Consider the following 17980-nt stretch of genomic DNA (forward strand, 5'->3'; position numbering starts at 1 on the left):
GGGAGAGGTGATATTAAGAGATGGGGGAGGGAGGAGATTTTTGGAGGAATGGAATAGTTGTATTGGGTAAGGGGTTTGTAAGAAGGATGTTAGTTGGGAGGTTGATTAGGAGGGGGGGGGTATGGGGGGATTTTGAGGGAGGGGTGGGAGTGTTTGGATATGATGAAATGAAATTAGGATGGAAGGGGTGTTTGATTGGGTGAAGGGTTGTGTTTATGTATTTTTGGGTGTAGATGGTGAGGAAGGGGAGGTTTAATTTGTGAAGGGGTGTGTGGTTAGTGGGGGGGGGGGGGGAATTGGTGGGGTAAATGATTAGGGGTGATTGAGGGATATTTGGGGGGGAGTGGGGTAGGGTGTGGTTGTAGGGGAGTTTGGGGGGTGTGGTGAGGAGGGTGGGAAGAAGGGTGTGTGTGGGTATTGGGGGGGAGGGGGGAATTGAGGAGGGTTAGGGGTAAAAGGAGTGGATTTTTAGGAGGTGGTTGAGTGGGTGGGGGGAGGATGGATGGAATGGTAGGATGGAGGGATGGTGAATGGGGGAGTGGGATGAGGGGAATTGAGGTGGGGAGGTATGATTGTGGTAGAATATGGATGGTGATTGTGGTATGGAGGGGTGTAGGGAGTGTGGGGAGTTTGGGGGGTAGGTAGAGGTAATGGATTGAGAGGAATTTGGGGGTGTGGGAGGAAAGGGGGTTTATAGGTGGGTTTTGGTTGGGTGATGTTGGGAGGTTGGGAATGTTAATGTGAGTATGTGGTGGAATTAGAAAAATGGGAGGTTGGGAGAATTGTCTTAATTTCTCCAAGTCTTGTTTGTTTTTCAGTTTATTGTTTACAAATCTGTAGAATAGTTTTGGTTGATCTTTACACTTTTCTATGACATCTTTTTCATATTTTCTCTTTTCCTCTCTGCACGTTTGTATATATTCATTTCTATAACCGGTATATATTTTCCATTTTTCAGGTCTTCTGTCTTTTTTCCATCTGGTCCAGGCTTTGTCTCTTTTGTCTTTTAACTCCCTACAACTTTTGTTGTACCAGCATTTTACATATTCTTTTTCTTGTTTTTGTCTTGGGACATACTTTTCCACTCCTTTTTTGTAAATTTTTGTCAAAATATTCCATTTCTCTTCCACTGTTGTTTCTTCTTTGTATATTTCTTCCCAGTTTTCTTGTTGAAAGAAGTCTCTTATTTTATCAAAGTTTGTTTTTTCATACATCATTCTTCCTTTTCTATATTGTTCATTTCTTTTGATATATTTTTCTTCATTAAGTTCCAGTTCAATCAATATGTGGTCACTTTTACTTATTGGTGTTTTATATTCAATCTTGTCCACTATTCTAGGTTCAGATGTAATTAATAGGTCTAGTGTCGCTGGTTCTTCTTCATTTCTATACCTAGTGTTCTCCTGTATCCATTGTGTCATTGTGTGGTCAATAATCATCTCAAGTAGAGCGTTTCCCCATGAGTCGTCTCCACCCTTTACTGTCATTTCTTCCCAGCAGATTTCTTTGCAATTAAAGTCGCCCATCATAACTATTCTTCCTCCCTCTTCCATTATTTTATTTAATGTTATCTTTGTGTCCTCTAACATACTTTTATGTTCACTCTCCTCCCATGAGGCTGTTTTTGGAGGCACATAATTTATCACAAATTTTCTGCTCTTCTTATCTCGGTCTTCCACTTCTATCATAATCATCTCTACTGTATTCTTTCCATATATGACACCTTTCACGTTTATATCCTTCTTAGTCAGGAACATAACTCCACCCCCTTGCTTTTTCTCTCTGTTTCTAATCCAATAATTGTATGCATCATGTCCTACACTGTTGGGTGGTAGTGGGCCTTTTAATTTTGTTTCTACAATTCCCATTATGTCCGGTTCTTTTTCTTTCAAATAATCATTCAGCTCATTCAATCCTGTTATTAATCCATCTATATTTGTGTAAGACACTCTTAGTTTTCTGCCACTTCCATTGTGTTCTCTGTTTCCCTTATGTTTTTCTCTTGTATGTCGAACTTCCTTAGTTTCATATTCACTACTCTCCAATAGAATCTCTCTTTCTCTGACTCCGTTCTGTTCTCGTTTTTTGCCTTAGCTTCAAGTCTTTTCTGCTTTTCTTCCTCTCTTTCCTCTTTATTCATTTCCCTTTTTATCCATACCTTTTTATATTGTTCACTTGTTGCTAGTTTCCCTGTTTTGGATAAGATATTCTCTGCCGTTGTTTGTGACTTGAATTTAAACTTAATTGGTCTGGTCTTATCTGTGCTATACTTTCCAAGTCTAAATTTCTCTTCGATTTGTTTCATAATTTCTGGTTCATCTTCCTGAACTGATTCTAGTAATTGGCTTACTTTTTCATTTTCCTCTTTGATTCTTGTGGTGTGTATCTCTTCCATTCCTAATATAATTATACATTTCTTCTTGTCTGCTAAATCTCTTACTATATTCTCATTCTGTCTCATCACTTTAATAACTGAGTCTTCAGTATGTTCTTTCAATATCTGTTTGACTATGTCAGTGACTGAAACCTTATTTCCTTCTTGGGTTACTTTCCAGTCCTTAGCTTCTTTAGCTATTGCCTCTCTGTTTTCTTTACTATTCTTCTTCAGTTCCTCATTCTCCACCTTTACATCTCTTAACTGTCTTTTTAGGTCTTCTATTTCATCAGTTAAGTTTTTATTCGCCTTTTCTAGTTCTTCCAATCTTTCAACCCTTTGTAAAATGGTGTTCATATGACCGAACCTACGCTCCAAGTCCTCGATCACCTTATCAACCTTCTCCTCTAGTCTTGTCAGTCGGGGGGGGGGGGGGGGTTGTGTCCCCCCACCCTCTTTAAATCCCTTGAAAATATTCTCATCACTTTCTACTGTATTGCTCCTATCTATACTTCTAATCTTTACATTCTTATTAGACATTTCGTCGTCTTCCAGTTGGGCTTGCGGTCGTTTGTTTACTTTTCGGCGGTCTGCTTGGGCCAAGTCCTCTACTTCCTCATTTCCTTCCATTTCCCCAGCAATCCCTCTCCTTCTCCTCTTTCCTTACTTTCCCACTACCCCACGAGCAATTTCCCCCCCACCCTGTAAATACAAAAAGGCACTTCTCTTTGCGTTGGGATCCACAATCGGCACTTTTCTTCAGAACGTTCTTCAAGACGTCCGTTCGTTGAAAGTGTGTGTGTGTGTGCGTGTATTTATATATATTTATGTATATCTCCTCTCTCTCCTCTGTAGTTCAAGTTTTGCTAGTCTCTCTTCATATGATAGTTTTGAGAGTGTTGGTGCTAATTTTGTAATTGCTCTTTGTATTCTTTCAAGTTTTTTTTTTCTTTTTTTACATTTTTTTTTTTACTTGGTGACCACATCGTTGCTGCATATTCCAATCTTGGTCTTATCAGGGTGATTAGGATTTTCTTCACCATTTCTTCATCCAGGTATGTAAATGCCACTTTGATTGTTCTTATTTAATTACAAATTTCTCCAAAAATCTTGTTTACATGTTTCTCAGGTGACATATTATTCATAATAGTGACTCCCAGGTCCTTCTCATTTTCTATTTTTTTTTTATTCAATCTTCTCCCAATCTATATGATCCTACTATTCTTTTTTTGCTTTTTCCAAATTCCATTATACTACACTTCTTAGTATTGAACTCCATCTCCCACTTTTTACTCCATTCCTGTACTTTATTAAAACTCTGTAGTGACTCACAATCCTCTTCATATAACTTTCAATTTCTTCATCCATATCATTAATATATATAGCAAACATTATTGGGGCCAGAACTGTTCCTTGTGGAACACCACTTATTACTTCATCCCAATTTGAGTGTTTGTCTCTTATCACTACTCTTATTTTTCTTTCTTGCAAAAAGTCTTCCATCCATTTAAGCAGTTTGCCCTGTATTCCTCCTTCAGTTTCTAATTTCTTAAGCAACTTTTTATGTGGTACTTAATCAAATGCTTTTTTCAGGTCTAGAAATGCACAATCAGCCCATCCATCTCTTTCTTGTCTTATGTCTTGAATAGAAACATATTAAATTGGTGACGCATGATTGTCCTTGTCTGAATCCAAATTGCCTTGGATTTAGCACATTGTTTTTTTCTAAATACCTTACCCATCTACTTTTGATCATTTTTTCACAAATTTTTGCTATTGTACTTGTTAGAGAGACTGGTCTATAGTTGGTACGGTCTTCTTTATTTTCTCCTTTATATATGTAGGTACTATATTTGCTTTTTTCCAATCTTTTAGAATTTTTCATTTATTCAAAGAACTGTTTATTAGGCTATGTATTTTGTCTGCCAGTTCATTCCTGCATTTTCAAAATCCAGTTTGCTATTTCATCTGGTCCATGTGATTTTCTGACATCAAGGTTACTCAAATGTTTCTTTATTTCATTCCTTGATACTTCTATTTCTTTCATTGGGGGGACTTTCTCTCCCTATTCGATTTCTCCAGGTAGTATGTTCTCCCTTGTAAACACCGATTTAAAATGCTTGTTCATAATTTCTGCCATTTCTATTTCCTTTGTGTATTCAACTCCTCCTTGTCGTAATTTCTCTAATTCTTGTTTGTTTTTCAGTTTGTTGTTTACAAATCTGTAAAATAGTATTGGTTGATCTTCACATTTTTCTATGACATCTTTTTCATATTTTCTCTTTTCCTCTCTGCGCACTTGTACATATTCATTTCTATAACTAGTATATATTTTCCATTTTTCAGGTCTTTTGTCTTTCTTCATTTTGTCCAAGCTTTGTCTCTTTTGTCTTTTAACTCCCTACAACTTTTGTTGTATCAGCACTTTACATATTCTGTTTTTTGTTTTTGTCTTGGGACATACTTTTCCACTCCTTTTTTATCAATTTTTGTCAAAATATTCCATTTCTCTTCCGCTGTTGTTTCCTCTTTGTATATTCTTTCCCAGTTTTCTTTTTGAAAGAATTCTCTTATTTTATCAAAATTGTTTTTTCATACATCATTCTTCCTTTTCTATACTGTTCATTTTTTTCGTGTATTTCTCCTCATTTAGTTCCAGTTCAATCAATATGTGGTCACTTTTACTTATTGGTGTCTTATATTCAATCTTTTCCACAATTTTAGGTTCATTACAGTGTCATTAGATCTATTCTCGATGGTTCTTCTTCATTCTATACCTAGTGTTCTCTTGAATCCATTGTTGTGTTTATACATTTTTTGTTTGGTGATCCACACATATTCCAATCTTGGTCTTATCAGAGTGATTAGTATTTTCTTCACCATTTCTTCATCCAGGTATGTAAATGCCACTTTGATTGTTCTTATTAAATCATAAGTTTCTCCAAAAATCTTGTTTGTATCTTTCTCAAGTGACATATTATTCATAATAATGACTCCCAGGTCCTTCTCATGTTCTACTTTTTTCTTTTATTCAATCTTCTCCCAATCTATATGATCCTACTATTCTTTTTTTGCTTCTTCCAAATTCCATTGTACCACACTTCTTAGTATTGAACTCCATCTCCCACTTCCTACTCCATTCCCATACTTTATTGAGATCATTCTGTATCGACTCACAATCTTCTTCAGTGTTCACTTTTTTCAACAGTTTTGCATCATCCGCAAAACGACCGAAGAATGTAGCGAAACGACCGAGGCAATGTAGCTCATTTTTCTGCACAGACACCAGCTAGGGAATAACTGTGAAATTTATATCTCCAAATTGTGCTAAGTGATTGTGTTGTGTTTTTGCAACTGTATACGTATAGCGCTATACAGTTACAGATATAAGATAAAGTGTAGTGTTCTATTTAAATTCAAAACAGTATTCTGTTACTGTATTCCAAAGGTAGGAGAAATAATATAAGGTAAGCAGAGTGAGCTTTGTGTATTTAGTTTATTAGAGACCGCTTCGTTTTTGTTTTTGTTTTTCTCTTTGCCGTTTGTATTGCTAAAGGAGGAGCGAAATGGCTTGTGAAGGTTGTGTGAACCTGGAGGACCGTCTCAGAATGTGTGAGGAGGAAATTCGTCTTCTCAGGAGTGCGCTCTGTGAGAAGAGTGAACCCTCCCCACAACCCAAAGAGCGTTCCACTTCTTCCCCTTCTGATACTGCCGTGAGCGAGTGGCGCTCCGCGGGGTCCCGTTTGTCGAGCCCGCGTTCGGTAGGCGTGTGCCCTGTGTAGCAACCGCTGGCTCTAGCCAATCGTTTTGCTCTGCTGGAGGATGAAGTGGCTGAAAATCAGGAGTTCTTGGTGGTGGGGGACTCTATGGTGCGAGGCTATGACGACATCCTCCAGCGGAAGACAAAGCGACTCAGGGATCAAGGACGGACGAACACGGTTACGATTGTTCATACGGGAAGTAACGATGTAGGCAGGGTGAGATCAAAGGAACTTGTTCGGAATTACAGGGTCCTCCTTCAGGACATGAAGGAACGTGGGAGCCGTCACGTATAGTCTGTGGGATCCTCCCGAGGATTTACGCAGGCTCGTGTTGGAACAGTAGAGCCATAGGGATCAATGATAGGATATCGCATTTGTGCACACAATTGGGATACCACTTTCTTGATCCTTGGTATCTCTTTTCCAGACGTCATGACCTTTACGCTTCTGATGGCATCCACCTTACCCGCAGAGGCAAAGATGTTCTTACAAACCTCATTGTGGGAGTTTGTAATGAACTAGTTCCTTTTTTGGAGTAGAAGCCCAAAGGGAAGGGGAAACAGTGTGTACGTGGGAAAACAGAATAGAGTATAGCATTAATGTAGAACATTAGGACAAAATATAATTTTAGGATATAATGTCGGTAGAGGACGAAATGTTACATTAGGATGTAATGTCAAAGGACAAAATGTCACGATGGGATGTAATGACAGTGGAGGACAAAAGATCACGATGGGATGCAATAATAGTGGAGGACAAAATATAATTTTAGGAAGGGATGCCGGACATAATGTCAATGAACGACGGGAGGCCGGTGTGAATCACGGTGACGTAGGGGGAAAAAGTGTACAAAAGAGATCGGATGACCGTGATCGACCAGATGTCCGTGATGGGGGAAATGTTAATTTTGATGGGAGAAATGTAAATGCGGCATTGAATGTCAATGAAGGACCAAATAATAATATAGAGCAAGGTATAAATAAAAGACAAAATTATAATGTAAGACAGGATATTAAAACTCAAAATGTGTCAAAAAGAAATAATCGCGAGTTTCTTTAAACCATATACTCTAATGCTCGTAGTATTAGGAACAAATTTCAAGAAATACAGGCGAATGTCAAAAGCGAAAATGTCGATATGATAGGAATAGCCGAGACATGGTTATATGGTACGGAGTTCGAAGATGAATTTAATATTACAGGATTTAAACACTTTCATCAGGATAGAAACCACAAGAAAGGTGGGGGTGTTCTGTTGTACGTTAAAAACAATGTTCATGCTTGTGTTTTAGAGAAAGTGAAACACGATGTATATGATAGTTTGTGGGTTGAGTTAATCCAAACAAATGGACAAAAAATGAATGTAGGTGTAATATATAGGTCACAGACATTATCATTAGCAGACGACAAACTGTTATTTCAAGAACTGTCTAGTTTCTGCAACCGGGATTTATTGATAATGGGTGATTTCAATTTTACTGACATTGATTGGATGACCCTTGAACATGGCCAAATAGGTAGTCGCTTGATTGATTTTATTGGTGACAATGACTTAATTCAGCATGTAAAAGAGCCCACAAGATATGGAAACTTACTCGATCTATTGATCACTAGCCGCAAAAGCATGGTAACTGATGTAGAATTCGGTGAAACTGTTGCAAATAGCGATCATAACTTAGTTAGATTCAAGCTCCTAATTTTTTTTAGAATAGATACTTGTGTTTCTAAAATACCCGATTTCAGTAAAGCTCAGTTCATAGGAGCTTCAGCTTACAGATTGGGAGGCAAAATTAAGCGAAAGAACTGTAGATCAGATGTGGGAAATATTTCAAAATATGCTCACTAAGACGATTCATACTTACATTCCTTTTAAGGACAGACGTCCCTCAAATCAGGCTCGCCCAAAGTGGCTCGACAAAGAAACTGAAAAAGTATTGCTAAAGGGACAGGCTTATAAGAAATATAAGTGCTCGGGTGCATCTAATGACTATGAAAGTTATGTATCAATACAGAGATTTAAAAAAGACAATAAAAAATAAAATACAACGACAATACGAAATGAATATCGCTGATAAATCCAAAGAGAATCCCAAAGAATTCTATAGTTACATTAGAGATAAAAAGGTTGTTAGGAATCACATTGGTCCACTATTATCTCATGACAGTCAACTTGAATATTCAAATGAAGGAATGTGTAATATTTTAAACAATTATTTTAGCTCGGTATTCGTAAACGAAACACCTCAAAGTGAACTCCAAACTGAAACCTATGAAAAGTCTAGGGTAAACTTGCTACGGTAAATATAACAAAAGAAAATATTAAAATGTGTATAGATAAACTAAAACACCAGGGCCTGACGGTTGGCATCCAAGAATCTTAAAGGAAATGAGATTGTTGTTCCATTAGAAATTATTTTCAAGAAATCCATCATATCCGGAGATGTCCCAAAAGAATGGAAGCTAGCTAACGTTACTCCCATATTTAAAAAAGTGACATAAAGAAACCAAATAACTATAGGCCTGTAAGTTTGACTTCAATCGTAGGAAAAATAATGGAAACTATCATCAAAGATACTATCGAACATCATTTAGAAAGTAACTGTTTGATAAATTATAGCCAGCATGGTTTCAGACGGAAACGTTCTTGCGTGACTAACTTACTCAATTCTACAACACAGTTATCTCGAATTGTGACAAAGGAAACATTATAGATTTAATATATCTAGACTTTGCAAAAGCTTTTGATACCGTCCCACACGCAAGACTACTTACTAAAATAGCTTCGCACGGAATAAGTGGTAGCCTATTAAGTTAGACTAGTAATTGGTTGAATGATCGAAAACAGAGAGTTGTTTTAAATGGAAAAACTTCTAGATAGAAAAATATTACAAGTGGAGTTCCTCAGGGTTCCGCTCTTGGGCCACTTCTATTCATAGTATATATAAATGATATAGACCATGGACTATTATCTACTGTTTCCATATTTGCCGATGATACAAAACTGTGTGGAATGGCAAATGATCACTTAAACCAATTAGATATTCAAGAGGATTTAGATAAATTACAGCAATGGTCTGAAAAGTGGCTAATGAAATTTAACACAAGTAAATGCAAGGTAATGCACATAGGTGAAAATAACAGTAAGTGCGATTACAAGTTATATGGAAATTCGTTAACAAAAGTGAATAGTGAAAAAGATCTCGGCGTAATTATCAGTAACGATCTCAAATCATCCAAGCAGTGTATTTCAGCCTCTGAGAAAGCAAATAAGGTTCTGGGACTGATTGCGCGATCTTTTGACTTCAAAAGTCCATCTTTCATGTACAAGCTACATAAATCGTTAGTTCGTCCGCATTTGGAATATGATGTTTCCGTAAGGTCAACGAATCCCATTAAAGACATTGACAGACTGGAAAAAGTACAACGGCGAGCCACAAAACTGATTCCAAATATAAAAGATAAATGACACGAAAATCGACTAAAACATATGAATCTGTTTTCCCTAAAAAAGCGTAGACTCAGAGGTGACTTGATACAGGCCTTTAAAATTCTAAAGGGAATTGACAACATCAAAAGTGACAAAATTTTCACATTGAATGAGAATCAGACAAGAAACAATGGTCTCAAACTGTCCGGAAATAGATTCAATTTGGAAGTTCGCCAACCGTGTAGTTAATGAATGGAATAAACTTCCTGCATAGGTAGTGCACTGTAGTTCAGTTCGAAGCTTTACGAATGATTTAGATAAACACCTAAGCAAGATACTGTAATAAATATCATTTGTTAATTATCATTATATCATTTGTTTTTGTTTTATCATTTGTCTGTTTTATTCTCATTCATTATTATTTACTATCTACCTGTTTAATATTTAACTACACCTATGTATTTATTTATTTTATTTACATTATAATTTTTATTTATTAATTTATTATCATTATCTTTGTCTCATCTGACCTAGATATGGACTAAAAGGTCTACTGTCGGCATGTTCCGCCTTTGTAGGATGTAACGAAACGACCGAGCAATGTATCGAAATGGTTGGTAGCGAACTGGCCATGTAGTGAAACGAAAATGACTTTATAAACCTGCACACATTGTATTTTTTATCATATTCGTATCTCAAATGCGAAAAAACAATGTAGCGAAACGACCGAAGAATGTAGCGAAACGACCGAAAGAATGTAACGAAATGGTTTGTAGCGAATGGCCATGTGCATGATAAATCTCTGTTTTATAAATATCTGCCCGATAAAAACAAATTTATCTATTACCCATTAGGTAAATTCTACTTCCGTAACCTACAAAATTACTTTATAAATTTGCACACATCGTATTTTTTATCATATTCGTATCTCAAATAATGCTGTGATATGGTTCGGACAGGCCAGGGAAATGAAACTCACGGTAACACTACGCACTCGGTTTTTATTTAACTCTAAACTCGTAAAGGGATGAGCTTGAGAGCAGAGGAGAACTTGAAGCTTGGAGATTACTGTTCCTTGGAGAGGAGTACTGCTTCAAGAGGAGAGCTGCTTGTGGAGGAGAGCTGCTTGTGGAGGAGTGCTGCTTGTGGAGGAGAGCTGCTTGTGGAGGAGAACTGCTTGTGGAGGAGAGCTGCTTGTGGAAGAGAGCTGCTTGTGGAAGAGAGCTGCTTGAAGATGTGTCCTGGAGTGAACTGAATTCTGAATTCCTACGAAAGACCATCCGCTTGCGCGAGATCGGTTTTTGTGGGAGGGGAAGAATGTCTGTAAGAAAATGAAAAGATAGTAGTGTATAAAAGAGGGCTATGAATTAGCGAGCGATTAGTGGCTGCTGGTGGTCGTGGCTCGGGAGAAATGGACTGGGAACTTGGACGGCGGCGCCGTGATATTTGTTCACATCTTCAAGGATTGCAATAGAATGAATAAGTACAGAGTAAGATGAGATATATATATACACATATGAGAAAGGTTTGACATATGGAAAGGGTACCACTTAAGCTAATATCAGGTCAGGTCAAGTCTTGAAGGGTAGGGGTGGGTGACCTTATTCCTTACAGTAATTATCACATACACTCTTAACAATAAATGGATCAAGTTTGTATAGACCTAGATTATTACCGAGGAGTTTTTCATAGTCATGTTTAATGATACAAGATTTTATAGTATTTCTCTCAGTTATGCCTTTACATGATACAATTTTTGTTGCATTTTTGCAATTGATCGGATGGTCAAAATCCCTTACATGAGTAAACAAAGCATTAGAATATTGGCCTGTCTTAATGCTATGTTTACGCTGTTTTATTCTTACTTCTAAATCTTTGCTTGTTTGCCCAACATAATATCTATTACAATCGGATCATGGTATCTTATAAACACATCCCTTAGAGCCCATGTCGCTCAGACGAAGGCGGGAAGGGGTGTGTGTGTTGGTTAAGGCAAAAACTTAAATCTAATAACTTAAACCTTTTTATTATTATTATTGATCTTAACTCTAAGTTTTGAATATTGATGTGTGCCTATGCTCGCTTTTTATTATTCATGAGAAAGGGGGGTATAGTTACTTCTGGAAAAAGGGGGAGGGTTGTGGTTACATTTCCGATAAAAATAAAGGGGGGATACTTCCCTCGGTCATGATTCTACTCCTACGTATATATTGTGTATTGTGGAGTGGGTAGATTACCGATTTGTGTTTTTTTCGAAGCTCAGCGGCAATCTAGCGTGTTCCACATGTAGTGGGAGTGTGTTGTATGTGAGTGAACATGTAGTTTCAGTGTTGATTTGTATGGGCTTCTCCCATATACGGGAGGCACGCTCGTGCAGGTAAATGTTTAGGGGTTGAAAGTCAGCTTCCTCGTGTAGTGCTTGTGCAGTTTTTATGTTAGGGTAGTACGTGTTTGTAATGAATTTTAGTGCTTTGATTTTAACCTCTTGCAATGTTTGCACGCCTGTCTGGTAATGTGTGTAACGGTATTATGGGGTACGTAAGTGTGCTCCGTATAAGTGCGAGATACAGGGTTTTCTTGTACTTAACCGCGAATAGAATAGAATAATGACTATGTAGTGGTTTTAGTTCGGAACAAAGGCAGGACAAATGAAAATCAACACAAAATATCTAATCTCTTTCTTTTGGTAATTAGCCACAAGGTGCGACACTAGAAGTGTCACATGAGAAATATAGGTGAAGCTCGGACTAAGGCCACAGCTTAGTGGAGCTTATGGTTGTAGCTGGACGTGGAGCCTAACGTCAGCGAGGCTCGATGGGACGGCTAGAAGACTGAACAAGATGTAGTTTGTGCGCTGGTCGGAACTGTTCTGAATTCTGAATTCCTAGGAAAGACCACTCGCTTGCGTGGGATCGGTTTTTGTGGGAGGGGAAGAATGTCTGTCAGAAAATGAAAAGATAGTAGTGTATAAAAGAGCGCTATTGCCACCGGGCGACTTAGCGAGCGATTAGGGGCTGTTGGTGGTCGTGGCTCGGGAGGGGGGTTCCCTCCTCCACCAGTCGCCCGAACAAGTTTCAAGACCACACGGGCTATACTCGGTCGAAAGAGGGGTTATGAGGGCATTAACCGTCAGAGCGAGAGGCGAAGAGAATGCCTTGGCTCGGGTAACGGCGTTTAGAATCTTCGTTGCTGTAGTTTCACGGTACGTTGGTAGCGGAGGTATTGTTCACGCGTCCGTATGCCGTGGTGTCTTCTGCTCGAAGTATCTCAACCGCGACTACTACTACTACTACTGCTAGATAGGATAGGTAAGATGGAGGAGAGGGGGGGAGGGTATGTGTGTAAAGTAAAGGAGGAAATGGAAGGAGGTTAGAGTTACAATAGATGTGGGGCAGACCCACTTGCTATTTGAACATATTTTAGATATGAATTTTTGTGCTGTGAAGCTAGCACGTTGAATACATCCCTGTTAATGTTCATATTCGAATACGTACATTTCGAACTGTGGGTCTGCGAGCCGAGAAACGAGCGGGACGATCTAGCACGTTGAATACGTTCCTGTTAATTTTCATCTTCCGTAGCAGTCTCAAATCGGACTAGGGTTGCCTGGTTGGTTTTACCAAGAAAAAAAAAATGCCAACTGTCGCCAAAAATATGCCAAATTTACTTCCTGAATGCAGAAATAATCACTACTCTATTAGTCTTCATGAATGCAGAATAACTACCAGTCTTCTCATTAGTAGCCCAACTTACTTCAAAAGTAACCCAAAATGTCGCAAGTCGCAAAACTCAAATTTAAGTCGCGCCGAGCTTTCAAAAGTAGCCCAATTTGAGACTTGTAGCCCGATCTGGCAAACTGTGCGCCACATGCCAACGCCTTTCCACCTCAACTCGCCTCCTCATTTCTCACTCTATCCATTCTTGTCGTATCCCCTATCATGCTTTCGAAACATTTAAGGGGACCCGCCCAAAATCTTTTTTTTCTGAAGGATCTTGCTGATTTTTTTCTGTGTGATATCTAGGTCTGAGGAAACCTTCACAGCTTGAGTTTTATTCAGATCTGACAAGTAGTTTTTTATTTTTTAATAAAAAACGTTAAAAATACCATATTTTTGGGCTTTCAAATCCTATCTCCTCTTACAATTTCTATTCGATGTCTTCCATTTTACAGCAAAAGAATCTTCTACATATATAAAAAACAAAATAGAATTTTTTTTTTTAATATCTTTGTTTAGCGCCGAGGAAATTTTTTTTATAAAAAAAACGCAAAAATTTGACTTTGACACGTTATTAAAAAAAATCTATTAACACGTGCAAAAATAACTCTCTATTTCATTTTTTGTCATTTATCTAGCTATTAATAGAGACCTCATGCAAAAATCGGTTGAAAATTGAGGGAGATAGAATTTGTGTATCAAAAACTTACATTTTTCAGAAATGAGTGTTAAAGTTTTTTTTTTTTTCCTTAGTTTGACTAAATTTTACATTGGACCTCCTAAGACCCATTGAAAACAGGTTCCATTGTATTTCCATGATGATTTTGCATCTTTCAAGTAACTCGGGCACTTTGTACTCTCCTACAGTGTAGGATATTATTCACTCAAAGTGAGGGTCTCATAAGCCGCCACCTCACTCTTTGTCGCAAAGTTTGAGTTCTTGGTCTAGAATGACCCAGCAAGGTAGTCTGATTGCTGGGATTCAGCTCTCTTTCTTTTCTTGGGTTTACTTTCTGGTGTTGGAACAGGCTCTTGCTGCATCAGGGACATCACTGTGAGGTTTGAGACTAAATCCAAGATGTCGCAACAAGAAGGCATCCTGTAGCCACTTGTTAGCAAACAGTTGTTTGCGTAGAGACAACGTGTCTGATATAGGTGTAGAGGACAGAGGATCAGATGCTGAGGATGTGGATGTAGATGGCAGGGAGAGAGCTGCTGGAGGGAGTACTAGTGGTGGTGGCGGAGGTGGTGATAACAAAGTTGATGCTGGGGTTCTTTCTTTCTCCCCTTGAGTTGCTAATGTAGACGTTCTTATCTTCTGCAAGTGTGCCTTTTGTTTGGATAGCTTAGGCATGGCTAATATCTTCAAATATCTCTTCACTGAAAATTAGATGCGAATTTCACACGGCAAATTAGTGAACGCGGCATGCTAACGTGTACATGTCCTTTACTTTGTATGGCTGAACTTCCTCACACCACATACTCACGTGCATGCCGGACGTAAGAGAAAACTTTATGAGTGCATCAAACGCAAAAAAAAAATAGAGTAAAATATGGTCAAAACGTATGTAAACAATGGTCGTGCGCAGCATGTGGCTGCCGGGGGGAGGGAGGGTAGGCCCTTTAAACCCTTTAAAAATGGCGGTACGTTAAAAACACTTTACCAGCATCTAGAGCAAGATCCCTACTATGTATTTATGCAATAATTTTTTTTTTCTTAAATCTGGGGGCGGGGGGTCCCCTTAAAATTCCTTCCTCTACCTCCCTTGAATTATTCAAGGGAGGTAGAGGGAGGAATTCAATGAATACCAAGTCTCGGCCTCGAAATGGGTGTTGCACAAAAATATTGGACGTCGTGCACATTCTTGTTCAAGCCGAAACGTAATAGACGTGTTCTGTTGTAGCTGAGACGTAATAGACGTGTTCTGTTGTAGCCGAAACGTAATAGACGTATTCTGTTGTTGGCGGAGATGGTGCAATCCCTGTTGTTGCCAAGCGTACGATGATTGTCGTTCGGTCATTGCCAAAAGGGAACATGACGTAATCAAGTTTTCAGAATGATTTCGATCTTGTGCAATCAATATTTCTTTGAAACAATTCCCCTTACGATGCCAAACTCAAATAATCGCCTAGAATTGCATTTATCAGAGGATATGTCAATTTAATTATGCTATACTGTATATCCATGAGGGGATGAGAGGGGAAAGGTGGGTGGGTGATACTTGTGCTCTGACGCTTTGAAGTGCAACCATAAATACACAAGTTCTTCTTTTTACTTGGGCCCAAACGACTTTATTCAGCTTTGTTAATATAAATCTTCGCTCCAGGAATCACCATTAGCTAGATAAAATTACCCGAGGGCATTGATACCCAGAAATAAGAATAATGTCATAAGTGACATAAAATATGACGCATCGAATGGTTTGGAAATAATTTCAATCTCAACTTTATTCTATATAAGTATATGCTTAAAAAAAATCTAAAATACTGGTTTTAATACAGCTTGCTGTATCCTAATTTTACAGCTACAAAAGGGCATCCGAAGTAGTAATTTCCGACGTATATGGACGAGTCAACTTCTGCAATCTAAATATATGAATGCAGTGCCCTTATCAAAATGCCACCCCAAAGCAGTTATCAGTGACGCATCCCACCTTCCCTTACCACCACTTCCTATCCCCACCATTCTTTACTGTCTATTATAGGTACTGGCTTGCTTCTTGATACTGGCTTGCTTCTGCGTCATATTATAGATACTGGTTTTAAAAATGTTATTTTATGTCCCTATTGCAAAAAAAAAAAAAAAAAAAAAAAAAAAAATGGGGGAAAATAGTTTGTTCTGTTGATTCTAAAGCAAAATCCGTATATTATGGTAAGATATGCAGGCCTCCTTTGACCATTTTTATCATGATTATTTTGTCAGCCTTGTGGGCGGTATGTCCAGACTAGAATTGCAGCCTCCCTAAAGGTGCCGCCCAAAGGAATATGCCCCCCCCCATGTGAGGATCCTGTAAGAATGATAGGAAAATGTCTGCGTTTGATAAGCTCGCCCCGACAGATTCGTAGGTTCAGCTGACGTCACGTCGGTAAAACGTTTTCGTTGTGTTGGCCGGACACTATTTAACCGACGGCGCCCACCTAGTGTTCCATGTTGACTGCAAGTTCAGAGGTGGTCATAGCTGCGACCGTGCAAGGAGGCGTAGTCTGAACTGTGTAACACGACGGAATTGCCAGAATTCTTAATCTGAATATAGTGCATCTAATCGACTTACTGGTGAGCTGCGACCGTAAGGAGGAGTCTGAACTGTGTAACACGACGGAATTGCCAGAATTCGGGTAAGTTATTGAAGCATGCTTCATAGAACTCTATGTGCCCAGCAAACATGAAATAACCGGACCAACATTACATCTATTCAGGCACTGCCGATTAAGAAATGTCGGGCCGGTTACGTAAACTCAGATTTCCAGACACTGACAGACTGGAAAAAGTTCAACGGCGAGCCACAAAACTGATTCCAAATATCAAAAATAAATCATACGAAAATCGACTAAAACATATGAATCTGTTTTCACAAAAAAAAAAAAAAAAAACACGTAGACTCAGAGGTGACTTGATACAGGCCTTTAAAATTCTAAAGGGAATTGACAACATCAAAAGTGACATTTTCACATTGAATGAGAATCGGACAAGAAACAATGGTCTCAAACTGTCCGGAAATAGATTCAATGTGGAAGTAGGAAGAAACAACTTCGCTTTAAGAATCATTTAGATAAACACCTAAGCAAGATGCTGTAATGATTATAATTTATTCTATATTATTTGTTTTTGTTTTGTCATTTGTCTGTTTGATTTTCATTTATCATTAGTTATATGCTAATTTAATATTTACTATTTACCTGTTTGTTTATTATTTAACTATACCTATGCATTTCTTTATGTATTCTAATTGTTATTTACATTATTATAGTTTTTATTAATTTATCATTATTATGATTTTGTCTCACATCCGACCTAGATATGGACCAAAAGGTCTCCTGTCGGCATGCCCCGCCTTTGTAAATCCTTTGATTCGACAAATAAAGTTATCCGCATGCACACTGGACTATGTCGGCTGGATGCTGGCAGCATGGACAAACGGGTAACCTAAATTGGGCCAATTACGTAAACTCTGGTGTCCTAAGTTGGTTCGATTAATAAAGTTATCCGCATGTGCACTGGACTGTTGGCTAGAAGCTGGGCCAAGGCAGGGGCAATGAATACCCTAAATTGGGCCTATACTACATTGGGCCACATCCGTTAATTCTTATTCCCAGAATTGGTCTGATTAATAAAGTTATCTGTATACACACTGGACTAAGTCGACTAGATGCTGGTAAGTGCATTGGACCAGTTGATATACAGTAGTTATTAATTTTCACATTTGACTGCATTGGTTAGATACCGATGCCATTGATGGAAAACTACTTTTATGCCTACACTTCATGTGGATAGCTCAGTATCAGACTACATGCCACCTTACTCACCTTTCACCACTCCCACTTTAACATAATACCACACCTGATACATATTTTTGGATGCATTCCAGGATCTGTTAAATGCACCAAGACATATAGCAGGTATGGTAAAAGGTTAATGGAGTAGGGGTGAAGGGTGAGTGTGCATGGCACCTAGTCTGGTACTGAATCATACACATGTCACGTAG

At 38.3% G+C, this 17980-nt stretch overlaps 2 protein-coding genes across 2 annotated transcripts in view; both read left to right on the plus strand.

Moving 5' to 3' along the window:
• The window catches only part of LOC143021982 (uncharacterized), a 108026-nt gene extending 90107 nt beyond the window's left edge, over positions 1-17919 (plus strand). Inside the window, exons 9-11 of the mRNA XM_076179908.1 lie at positions 16532-16613; positions 17592-17650; positions 17864-17919. Coding sequence (XP_076036023.1) covers positions 16532-16613; positions 17592-17650; positions 17864-17919 — 197 coding nt within the window. The remainder of the gene's footprint in view (positions 1-16531; positions 16614-17591; positions 17651-17863) is intronic.
• LOC143021935 (decapping and exoribonuclease protein-like) overlaps positions 16353-17980 on the plus strand; it is a 153553-nt gene continuing 151925 nt past the window's right edge. Inside the window, exon 1 of the mRNA XM_076179826.1 lies at positions 16353-16613. The gene's annotated coding sequence lies outside the window, so the exon portion shown is untranslated. The remainder of the gene's footprint in view (positions 16614-17980) is intronic.

The sequence above is a fragment of the Oratosquilla oratoria genome, chromosome 43, assembly GCF_046742065.1.
Source record: "Oratosquilla oratoria isolate Oo_2021 chromosome 43, ASM4674206v1, whole genome shotgun sequence".
NCBI lineage: Eukaryota > Metazoa > Arthropoda > Malacostraca > Stomatopoda > Squillidae > Oratosquilla > Oratosquilla oratoria.